Genomic DNA, 11,072 nt, shown 5'->3' on the forward strand with positions numbered 1-11,072 from the left:
TGCAGAGATGTACCCACAAGGGGATGGCAGACACAGATTTGTGACTGTTTTGTCCTGTAAGACCATTTTGGAGACTGTCACGATGAGGGTCCCTATTCAGCTTTGGTGAGTGAGGGTCTCTGGCTAGAAACTGAGGATGTGTCTCCTGCCTGTACTCAGGGTGAAAAATATTCGGGGGTACTTATGGTCATCCTGCTGTATTCTGGCAGCACCGTGGCAACTAGAGAAACATTCTTTTTGTACCTGACACATGCTCCAGCCCTGATTCTGGGATCAAGCTTCTCCACACTTCCAGCATCAGCCCCTGGGAGGGAATTTACCATCTCTTCTGTGGTCCAGGGTCATGTCTCTGGAGTGGCTGGTCTTCAAGCTCTCTTTGCACCTACACCCAGCTGTAGAGCTGCATGGCTGGTGTCACCCTGGGACTGCAAAGGTGTGATCACAGGCTTTTACTCCGTTTTCTCCACCCATTGTAGGAATAGCTCACTGGAAATTTCAGAACCTGCCTGGTTCTCCCATGGCTGTGTGACAAGCCCCAGGAAAGATCTAAATATCTGGAGGGGCATTCCTGCCCCAGGCATGGTGGGCAGGGAGGGAGTGCTGTGAGGATGGAGGGACTTGGACAAGAGTGGTACAAAGAACCACAGTGGGGTGAGGTTTCTTTTCTCATTTGAAGGGAGCCAAAAGGGAAAATATCCCTGCTACTGATTTCTAGCGTAAAGGGGTTGGTAGAGATAGACACTTCATTGGACAGCAGCTCTGTGGGACACAGGGCAAGCCAGGAGGGAGGGTATTTTGGGTAATGAGAACCAGACCTGACACTGGCCAGCCCCCATGACCTTTCTGTCCCCATGTCCCAGAGCACAAGCTGGCAGGTCAAAGGCCACATGCTGGACACCTTTGCTTTGCCCTAAGCAACACCAGCCCCTCAGCTCTGCCCCAGCAGAGCAGGTGCAGCCACCCCACAGGTGTTGGAGGTGTCCCAGCGATGGAAGTGATGGGAAGCACCTGGTAGGTGGAGGGGTCCATCAGCAGTTTTAGTGCCAGATGGAGGTAAGGAGGGCTTCTGGAAGGATGATCTGAGCTGTGGTAAGTAACATGGGTTGTTTGCTTTTTCTACTATTGTACCAAAAGTTGCTTGTGAAGGCAGAGGTCTCTTCTCTGGGTGTGGGTTGAAGAGATGAGTTAGTCAACTGTGTTGTCCTTTCCAGGTAATTAGAAAAAGTGGATTATTCCTTTTTTTCATTCTCTGATGATTGTTACTAAACGTGGGGTTTGCTTTTGAAGAGAAATTTTAAGCCAGGTGGGTTGTTGTTTTCTTAGTTTAGTTAAACCTTTGGATAGCTCAGGAGCTCTGGACTTGGCATGAGGCAGTTCCTTGGCTATTTTTGTGGCCACCACAACTTTGAATGAGCATCTGGATTTTATCAGGATGAAAGAGCTTTATTTTAAAAACAACTCTTGTCTTGCTGTGGTAGTGTGTGTAGGAAGCTGGGAGATGTCGTCCCCTCAAGAAAACAAATCCCCTTTGGGCACTGAGGGGGCTTTTCTCAACCCTTTTTCCAAGAGGTGTTTGCTCCCCATCAGCCAGAAAGGATCTGCTATTGTCTCCCAGTGCCCCAGCTAATAGATTATTGAAGTTGGAGGGGTGGCAAGCAGTCTTTGCAGGCTGGCTGAGGCTGGGCAACGAGGACACAGGAAGACACAGTGCTCAGGGTGATGCTGAGCTGCACATGGACACTCAACCCTTGCCTTTCTTATGCTAATGATTATTTATGCTAAACATGTAGCCCAAGGAGAAAAAAAAATCAATTAGAGCTGCAGGAGCCCAGACCAACTGGTGGGGATTAGCGTGAGCCATTTAGGAAGCATCCAAGCTCCAATGAGATGCATAATCTCAGTTTGGCTTTCCTGGGCTTGTTCTGCTCAGTGTTAATTACCCAGTGCTAACAGAGCAGGGGCTGGCTGATGCCAGGCTGGCAAAAAAGGGCTTCTTGGAAGGTGCTGGGAATGGCTTGCACGAGGGAAGCTAATTTATTTATCGGACCCTCCTTTGGTCTCTTTGTTTATACTGCTGATGATGGGAGGCAGAACTTGAAGGTGTGTTGGTTTTCTGGCAAGCCTTGAATAAGCAGGAAAGTATCTTTAATCTACTGAAAACTGTCTTCATCCACTTTTTGCTGAGTGGCAGAGAACAGATCTAGCATTGCTCATGCACATGTCTCCTCCTGCCCAGCAACAGAAGAGCTCAGAGGTCTTCTCTGAGGAGCAAGAAACACTTCTCTCCTTGTGAGAAGGATTCACCACCTTTGCACCCCATGGGTGAAAAGGTAAAAGTGGGTTTGGATTTAGGGGGATTCAGTGATGTTACAATGATTTAAGTTGAAAAAGTTCTCTATAAGGAGTGGGAAAATAGGGATTCTGGCAAGCATATGTACCTTAGTCCTTAGGGGAAGCATGGACCATTCCTTGGGATTCTTGCAGGCATTCCAGCACTGCTCCTTTTGCCCATCTCTTTCATACCTTCCCTCCTGTTGCTGATGTTCAAAGTGACATCTTGTGGAGCATGGAGTGTGGGCAAGGTGCCCAAAGTGACATCTTTCATGAGAGAAGGAAAATGTCATTGGAAGTGTGTGCTGCCAAGCTGTGTGCCCACTGCATGCAGGAAGGGGGAGCAATCAGGTGGGCAGCACCTCCCTGGTGAAGCTGGCATCAGTCTGGGTCCTACCTGAGGTAGACCAAAGCCCAGGCCTGGTTTGAATATTCCTGCATTTCTGATTCTGCTTTTATTTGCTCACACTTTAGAAAGCACAAGATTTTTGCATCATTTATTGGGAGTGTGAATCCCCGAGTCTCTCTTTCCCCTCCACCCCAGGGGTAGTCCTGCTTTCTGTGGTGCTTCCCTCTCCCTCCCCACATTGTCTCAAACCCTTTGTCTCCAACAGCACCTGGAGAAGTCCTCAGCTGGATCCTGGGATCTCTGTATATAAATATATATAAAACAGAGAGAAACAAAATATTTTTAGATATAGATTATCTATTTATACTTGTTGGAGGAAAATTCTTCCATTTCCTCAAAACCTGCTCATTCCCACCAAGGAAACAGCAGTTACCACAATTCTTGCAGTTCCAGCCAGAATCAGATTTGTCTGATTCAGTAACAATTCCTTAATATTCACCATAGTAATGCAATGAACATATTAATAAGAGCAGGTAGCTCTGTATTTTACAACTCCTCGACCTCACCCTGGGCTGCCTGCTTCAAACACAGCGGCCCTTTGTTCAGGGGGAAATTCTGATTCATTCCCTGTTAGTGTTTTTATAGCACTGTTCAAAGAGCCACGCAAGTGGCTTAAGAGGCTAACACAAACCTTGGGTTAATTCATAATACTGTTAGTTACTCAGCACAATACCCGCATTAATCCAGCTGACTGCACCTCACCACGTTGGGAAGCACATGCTGAAATCAGCAGGGAGCTCAGAAAACAAGCGTGGGAGTAGGATATTAAGTATTTTGCCAGGCTGGTAGGTAGGATCTGAACACCTTAAATGTATTTAAAATACTTTCCCATTGCTGTTGCCTCGCTTTGCAGCTGTGGAGCTGGAGCAATGACGAGGCTGTGCCCAGAATCCCTGCAGGCCTGAGCACGAGGCATGGGGCTACAGGCTCTCCAAGGGATATTCCAGACACATCCATCAGGACTCAGCCCCCACCTGCAACCATTTTTTTTTTCTCTATTCAAACTGATCAAACAAAGAGCAGTTCTTTTCCTTTGATACCTGCTGATTTCATTGCAGAGCTGGACTGTGCATGTCTGCCATGAGCCCCCACAATGCTTTTTCTCTGGGGACATAGCCTGGAGCTATCATTACTTCTGCTTACTCTCAGAAACTTTCCTATGCAAAGAAACCCTAAGAAAAGAGCTTAAAATTCCTGCTGTGTTCTTTTAATCTGGCTCAGGAGCTCCCAGGTTTGTGCCTTTCCCTGCAGTGCCACCAGCCAGCCATCCCACAACTGCTGCTCAACTTTCTCCTTTTCCAAAGCGCCCCACATAGCCCATGTGTTCCAAAAGATGGGGTTTCTTTCAGACAAACAAGGCTTTTAACAAACCAGTACCCTTTAGACAGCATCAAATACCTCCAGGTTTTCTGGCTGGCACATAACATCTCCTAAACTTGTATATGTACATGGCACAACATTTAATATAACATGCTGAGGAAAACCAAAAATGGGCAAACCTTCCCAGGACCCCCATGCATGTCTCAAACCCCAAGTTTCTGCACTGAAATATCAAAGAGTAAATTATAAAGTAGTTGAACCTGTTGCACAATAAATTATTTGTTTATGTATATTTTAATTGCAAATCTCTGCTACAATTAGCACAGACACTTCTTGGCCTGAAGAGGAGCTGCAGTGTGCTTTGACAGTGAGCATTGTTAACGGGCTGTAAAAGGCAATGGGGAATTGGATTATAATGTTCTTGTTTTGCAAGCTGTATGGTGAAAAAATAAATTTGTTCTGGCAGCAAAATTAACTGGGATAAATGTGTCTAGCTCCAGTCACCAAGAAGAGGGGTTGCTGTAAATGAACTTGTTCACAGCCTTGAATTAAAAAACCTGATTACCAGGACATTATTTCTGGCAATTAGGTACCACAACAACATCAGAAAAAGATATTTTCTTTGAAATACTTAATGGGTAAGGTAATCACAGACTCATTTACTGGAAATATGTGATGAGTTAGGGTTCTTTTTTTTTTTTTGTGGTTAGGGTTCACTGTGCAATGAAAATCTGCATTTATCAAATCTACTAAAGGCTGCACTGAGAGGCTGAACTGTGGCACAGATCTGACTTTTCTTTGCCTAGAATCCTTGGGTCTTCATAGGGTTATCCCATGCCCAGTCACTAACCAGAGGACAGTGCTTTACTCCTTTCTCTGTTTCAGGCAGCTGTAGGTTGCTTTATGACAACAACAAACACAAATGACTTGACAGGAGGGAGAGAGGTGAGAGTCTTGCTCTGTGTATGTTGCATTACTAACTTGCACATATGGTGTATTCTCTAACAAATCCCCAGTTTGGTAAGAACAATCCTTATTCAGTGTTGATGCTGAAAACCCTGAGTTTGTCTAATCTGCACAGTAAGCTAGGATAAGAAAGATTACGGCTGAGACCACAAACGTTGTAGATGTTTGTACTGTTTTTGTCCAGGATAGAATGAATTTTCCTCATAGCAGTGTAGTAACAATGTTTTGGATTTGTGCTTAGCTGCCAGCTGGGATTAAAACACAACAATGTTCTGCAGAGGGGAAAAAAAACATACTAGAAACCATTTAAGTTCTTCCATTTGGCGGTTGTTTTATTTCTTGATGGGTTTTTTTTCCCCTTACAATCATTATGTTCAAATATAAAAATTCTTGGCCAAAGTTAGTTTTAAAAGTTTGAAAGTAATTCCATCTGCATTGATACGTGCCAAACATCACTAGACTCAGTTTCTGAAGACATACTGGTAGGACTCCCAACAGGTTGCTTTGCCTGACATCCAGAAAAATCCTCCTTTCCAACTTGTGCAAACATACCTCAACTTGACAGAAAATAAGTTACACCTGAGTGTTTCTATGCTTAATTTTCATTAATCTTAAATAACCTTTTTTCCACGGACCCTTAACAACTGGCTCATGCTAAGCTGCACCACTGTGATCCTTTTCAGCTGTACTAGGCATCCTCATGAATCCCAGAAACACAGAAATAAGAATTAAATGCAGAGATGCCATGAGGATTAATATAATGGTGACAGAACTGGAAAGCTCCAGGCACCTCTATTTCCAGAGCTCTGGAATAGATGCAGTGCACTGCAGATCAGCTATTCTTAAGGCACGTGGTGAAATTAAGAGTTCATCATCTCGGGTGGTTCATCTCTCTGAGTGAAATATTCTGTGCCAGTAGTAGATGAAGGTTGGTGAGTTGCTGGCCCCTATCACTATCAGCAACAGCAGGTACAGCATCATCATTAGGGCAAAACGGTGGGTGTAGAACCAGGAAGATTCATTAGAAGGCCTGAAAAGGGAAAAAGGTGTGAATTCTGTCAGAAATTCACAAACACCTTGCCAAAAAGTATCTCGGGTTTCATTATTTTAAGCAAATCCAGTAAAACCAGAAAGTTCTTCCACAATCCCTGTCAACAATGAAGCCTGATTTTCACCACTTCCCTTCTCCTTAAGTCTCCATGCACAATCCTGTCTTTTCTCTCCATGTTCACACCTTTCCCTGTGGTCTGGAGCTGTATCTGCCTGGCCTGTAGAATAGGTGTTGAGTAGCTGAGTTAACACTGCCACTTAGGATAGATAAGGGCAGAGTTAAGGCAGTTTTAAGAAATGCACTCACCAGACATCCACTCTTGGTTTTCTACCACAAACAGATAATTAGACCTCTCAAGGACTCTTAAGTGCTTACAGGTCTGATTTAAAAAAAAAAAAAAAAACCAAACAAATTTAGCTGAGTCTGGGAATGTCAAAGAGCCTGACAGAGGCAACATGATGGCCTAAGACTTATTTCCATAGGAAATGGGCTACAAACCAATTCTGGCAATGCAGTACATTTTCTTGTTTTCTTCTTTTTTTTTTTCTTTTTTCAACGAGATGTGTTTATCTGGCTGTTGTAGTAGCTCATTCCTCTAGACAGCTGAACTCTTACCTCCTATGCTGCTTTTGTGAATACACTAGCAAGTATTTAACTCGTAAAAGCTGGTTGTTTGTGACAACGAAGTATTTCTGTGGCACATCTCCCCCTTCACTGTTTTTCACTCTTGCTCTTTTTCTGTCTATTTCTTCTGAATCTGAATTGGAAAGAGGAGGGGAAAAAAAAAGTAGAACTTCAAATAAGTGTAAAGTAAACAACCAACACCCCCATACACACCCCCCAGAAGAACGGGAATGAGATAACCAAAAATTCAGTCTTGGTATTCCCCTGAATCCCTCAGCATCCAAGAATAGAGTGAGAAGTTTGCTTGAGGCTATACCACTCCTAGTCATCCTTGGTATGGATGACATTATGGCCCAGACCAGGGTGACAGGAAAGTCTCCCATCCAGTGCTCGAGGAGCCGCTGATAGTAAAAGGGAAAAAACAACCTGAAGGACAGATGTAACTACTGCACAGTTATTACTGTAATAGACTCACCTTTCTTTTTCACCTGACATTTTACATCCGGGTGGTCAATGATCTCACAAAAAGCCACACAGCTGAGGATAGAACCCAGTGCACTTTGCTGCCAGCCAAGACCGTGAGGGCTGTACAGCAGAGCCAGGCTCAGGTCACTGGTAAGATACGTGCCTTCACCAAACAGGGATGTCTGAAACAGAGCAGAAATCTACCCTAAAATCATGTACTCCAAACCTCAAAAAAACATATAAGTGTTCCTTCCTTTCAGACTGGCAGTTCTGCTCCTGAAGGTAAGTTACGAAAGGCCTTTCTGACCTGTGTTGGGTCTGGTCCATGCACTGTTTTTGTCCTGGCACAACTTCCTTGAGGTGGGGCTGCTGCCCTCTCCCATCCCTCAAATTAGCTGCTTGGCAGAGCACTTGGTGTGGACAGATTCATGCTTTCCCGGATTTGGAGTTAGTTTGCCAGCGTTAAGTATTTTACATCAACATGACTGCACCGTTCTTAAAAGGCATTTCATCGGTTGAGACTGTCATCATTCAAGAATCATCATTCAAGAATCCAAACTCCCCAGACAAGGCAAAGCTTTACTTCCTTTAAATCCATGCTCTACTAGAAAAGAGGAAAGTACTTTTAAATTTGCCACACTGGCTAAAATTATTACTCCAGTAAGTCCATTGTACCCGGTAAACCATTACTCATCGAGAATGTGGGGGGAAAAAACATATCATAGTCCAGGCTGACTGGATTGTCAAGCAGCTGCTGTGTCAAAGCTGCCTCATAGGTGACACAAAACGACAGGACCCTCAACTGCCCTTCCACTGAAATCAGAAGAGGTGCAAATTCTGTGGGATGTCTCCCTAAACCAGACCATTTTAAGAAGGTTCCACTGGTGAGTGGCACCTGAAACTTTGCTGATCTAAATGCAAGGCCAGGCAGAAAAATCTCCACTATCCTCTTCCTCTGTAGACAGGCACTTCCCAGCTACAGACTGTCAGGTCAGGATTTTCAGAGGAATTACACTTCCTTATAAAGAAGTAAAGGACAGTCATAATTTGCCATGCTGGTGAAAATGGTTTCATGCCACTTCCAGTTTTTATCCTCAGGCTCAACTACAAAATCCAACACAGCCATCCACAAAGGCCTACACTGAAATGAAAACAGCAGTCCAAGATCATCAGCACATTTCATACCCCAAAAGGAATCTGTCCTATTTTTAAAAAGTGTCCCCAGCTTCATATGAGCAAGGGCAGATGGTGTCAGTGGCAGGAGCCTCACCCTGTTCAAGTGGCAGTGCAGGCCATGGTACAGGATGGAATGGAAGTTCTCTAGGCGGCTCCCATGGAAGGCGTAGATAAGGTCCCGCTCTCCCTTGGTCTCAGCAAACTTGGTGTTCATTTGATCACAGTACACAATCTCAAAGAGGTAGTCTGGAGCAGGAACCGCAGCCCCAGACATCCCTGTGAGTTCCTGGATCTTCTCGTACTGAAAAACAGGAAGGAATATCAATGTTGGTTTATGTGGTTAGATTACTCAGTGGAAATTCTTCTCGTCCCTTCATACTGTTTAATGTATTCTGATTATGCTTTTCTGAGTTAGAATTCAAGACTGTCACATTTCAGGAGGAGTAGGTACACAGTAAAAATCCTGCCAGTTTCTTGCTATCAAAGTTAAATTCTAAATCTTCTCTCCAGAAAAAACCCAAACCTGAATTATAATTATTAATTTATGATGCAAGGACAATTTCATAATTCTGCTTTGGCTACTAAGACAATATATTCATCAGCTGATCTTGCAAGAGAAAAATCCACAAAAACAGAAGTTGTTTTCATCTTGCTGCTAATCTCTACAGCTATTTTGATCCCTGTTACAGAAGTGCCTTAGTGGCTCTGAACCTTTCTCTTTTGGGGGCAGAAGACAAGAGTTGTCTTTCTCAGTGAAAAGCAGGACCCAGCTCTATGAGACCCAAACTGGACTCTCAGACTAAACAATGCATGTACATGTTACATTAACTGCAGTAATCAACTACAATCACTGCCCATCATCAACAGTGGTAACTATTTCTTCCAACCCGTGCTCCTGAAAACTCTACCTAAAAACACTCTTCTCTATATATAGAGAAGAATGGATTTGTTTTCAACTGTCAAGCTCTCACAATAACCAACTTAATTGTCAGGAGGAAATATTCTCTCAAGTGTAAGTTTGCAGTAAAAATCAAATTCTAATTAAGATTTTCAGAATTCACAACTTACCTCCTGTTTCTTAGTACTTTGTATCATGAAGACTTTAGATGACAGAATCCAACTGAACAGGTCCCAGGTTCTTTTATCTGTATTTGGAACAGACTCCAGAAGCTCTTTCAGGCTCGGTAAAGCCTTGGTATCTGCAAGCTAACAACAGAGGCATTTAGCACAAGCTCCTTAGTGCAACTGCGATTAAACAGGGACCTCTAGTGAAAACAAAACAATATATCACCCCAACAAATTGAAAAACAGGTTCTGTTCTGAGATACAAACACTTGCATCCAGTTTGTGAGGAAGTTTGTCAATTGCTCTGAATGCAAATAGCAGGCAAGTTATAAACAGTGGTATTTACCAACAGTATCTGTAGGGTTTGCACAGGAACAGTCAGACACACTCCTGAGAGGAAACAAGCTTGTCACAGGGTAGTATGTGCAGTGGACCTGACATGGGGGTGTTCAGGCCATGTAACATGCAAATCCTTCAATATGAATTTGAATTTAACGTTGGCAAGCTCTCACACTACTTCACGGAATACCAAAAACACTAAGGCTGGAAATATGTCTGAGATTATCGAATCCAACCATTAACCTAACTTTGCCAAACCCACCACTAAACCATGACCCCAAGTGCCACACCTATGTGTTTTCTGAGCACCTCCAGGGATGGTGATTCCACCACTTCCCTGGGCAGCCTAAGCCAACGTCCAACCACCCTCACAGGGTAGAAATGTTCCAGAATACTCAGTCTGGAGCAGCTTGAGGCCGCTACCTGTTAACTATCGCTTGTCAATTGACGTGCCCCACTGGATCTGGGCGTTTCCCAGTGTGGCTTTATCGGTCATAATCCCAAATACTCCCTTAAACCGGGATTTCTTCACCAGCTAAACCCTTCATCCTGCTTCATCCATGACCCTGCGGCGCCGCTGCCCTCACCTCTGCGGGCAGCCCGAGCTCTCCCATCGGGGGAGGTGCCCCGGAGCCGCTGGCAGCTCCCTCGGGCTGACCCCCCAGCACTCACCAGCCCCTCGAAGTCCTTGGTGTCGCCGCTGGCGTAGCGGCCCGGGAAGGGCCTGAGGGCCGAGTCGCGCTTGTAGCTCTGCAGCGCGGCGGCGAACAGGCTGCACCGCAGGTCGGCGGCCAAAGGGTCCCGCCGCACCGCCTCCCTGGCGCCCGGGGCCGCCTCTCCGGGGCCGGGGCCCGGTGCTGACATGCCCAGCGGGGGCCGCCGAGGCCCGGCCGCCCCGACAGGGCGGCAGCGCCCGCCCCGCCGGCGTCGCCCCTTCCGCCGCCGGGGCCGCGCCCGCCCCGCCCGCAGCCGCCTCCGCCCCGCGGCCGCCTCCGCCCGCCCCGCGCCGCTCCGGAGCTGTCGGTCCCTGCGTCGCCGGGAGCGGGGGCGGCCTGCGGTTGTGCCCGTTATGTGGGGACGGGGAGGAGGCACGGAGGGGGAATGGCGCCTTTGTCTCGGGTAGAGACCGGAGACGATTACAAAGGGCAGTGGCATTTTCTCCTGAGGCAGAGATCGGGAGAGGGGTTCAGGGGGCAGTGGCATTTTCCCCTTGGGCAGAGAACCGGGAGAAGGTTCGTGGAGAATAGCGCCTTCCCCTCAGGCAGAGATTGGAAGAGGGGTAGGAAAGGGAATGGCACCTTTGCCTCAGGTAATGACCTGAAGAAA

General features: G+C 45.9%; 1 protein-coding gene across 2 annotated transcripts; it reads right to left on the minus strand.

Moving 5' to 3' along the window:
* Nucleotides 1–5,337: 5,337 nt before the first annotated feature.
* On the minus strand, nt 5,338–10,653 carry PARP16 (poly(ADP-ribose) polymerase family member 16). Of its 2 annotated transcripts, XM_062501353.1 has the most exons (6): nt 10,419–10,653; nt 9,411–9,548; nt 8,437–8,643; nt 7,177–7,348; nt 6,693–6,834; nt 5,338–6,056 (listed from the first exon to the last, which is right to left on the minus strand). In XM_062501353.1, exons 1-6 carry the CDS (start codon nt 10,608–10,610, stop codon nt 5,912–5,914), a joined length of 996 nt encoding a protein of 331 aa, XP_062357337.1. In that variant the 5' UTR covers nt 10,611–10,653; the 3' UTR covers nt 5,338–5,911. The 2 variants fall into 2 exon arrangements, with proteins under 2 accessions (XP_062357337.1, XP_062357338.1); XM_062501354.1 differs by lacking the exons at nt 8,437–8,643; nt 9,411–9,548.
* Nucleotides 10,654–11,072: the final 419 nt, after the last annotated feature.

The sequence above is a fragment of the Cinclus cinclus genome, chromosome 13, assembly GCF_963662255.1.
Source record: "Cinclus cinclus chromosome 13, bCinCin1.1, whole genome shotgun sequence".
In the NCBI taxonomy this organism is placed as follows: Eukaryota; Metazoa; Chordata; class Aves; order Passeriformes; family Cinclidae; genus Cinclus; species Cinclus cinclus.

Bases quoted from the DNA above. Each gene is read 5' to 3' on its own strand.
- PARP16 (XM_062501353.1), bottom strand. From the start codon at position 10,610: ATGTCAGCACCGGGCCCCGGCCCCGGAGAGGCGGCCCCGGGCGCCAGG. The intron at 6,835-7,176 runs GTGAGTCTATTA...TTTCCAATTCAG, and splicing joins ATGTCAGGTGAAAAAGAAAG to ATTCAGAAGAAATAGACAGA. The intron at 6,057-6,692 runs GTAAGAGTTCAG...TTCCCTTTTCAG, and splicing joins TCACAAAAGCAGCATAGGAG to GCCTTCTAATGAATCTTCCT.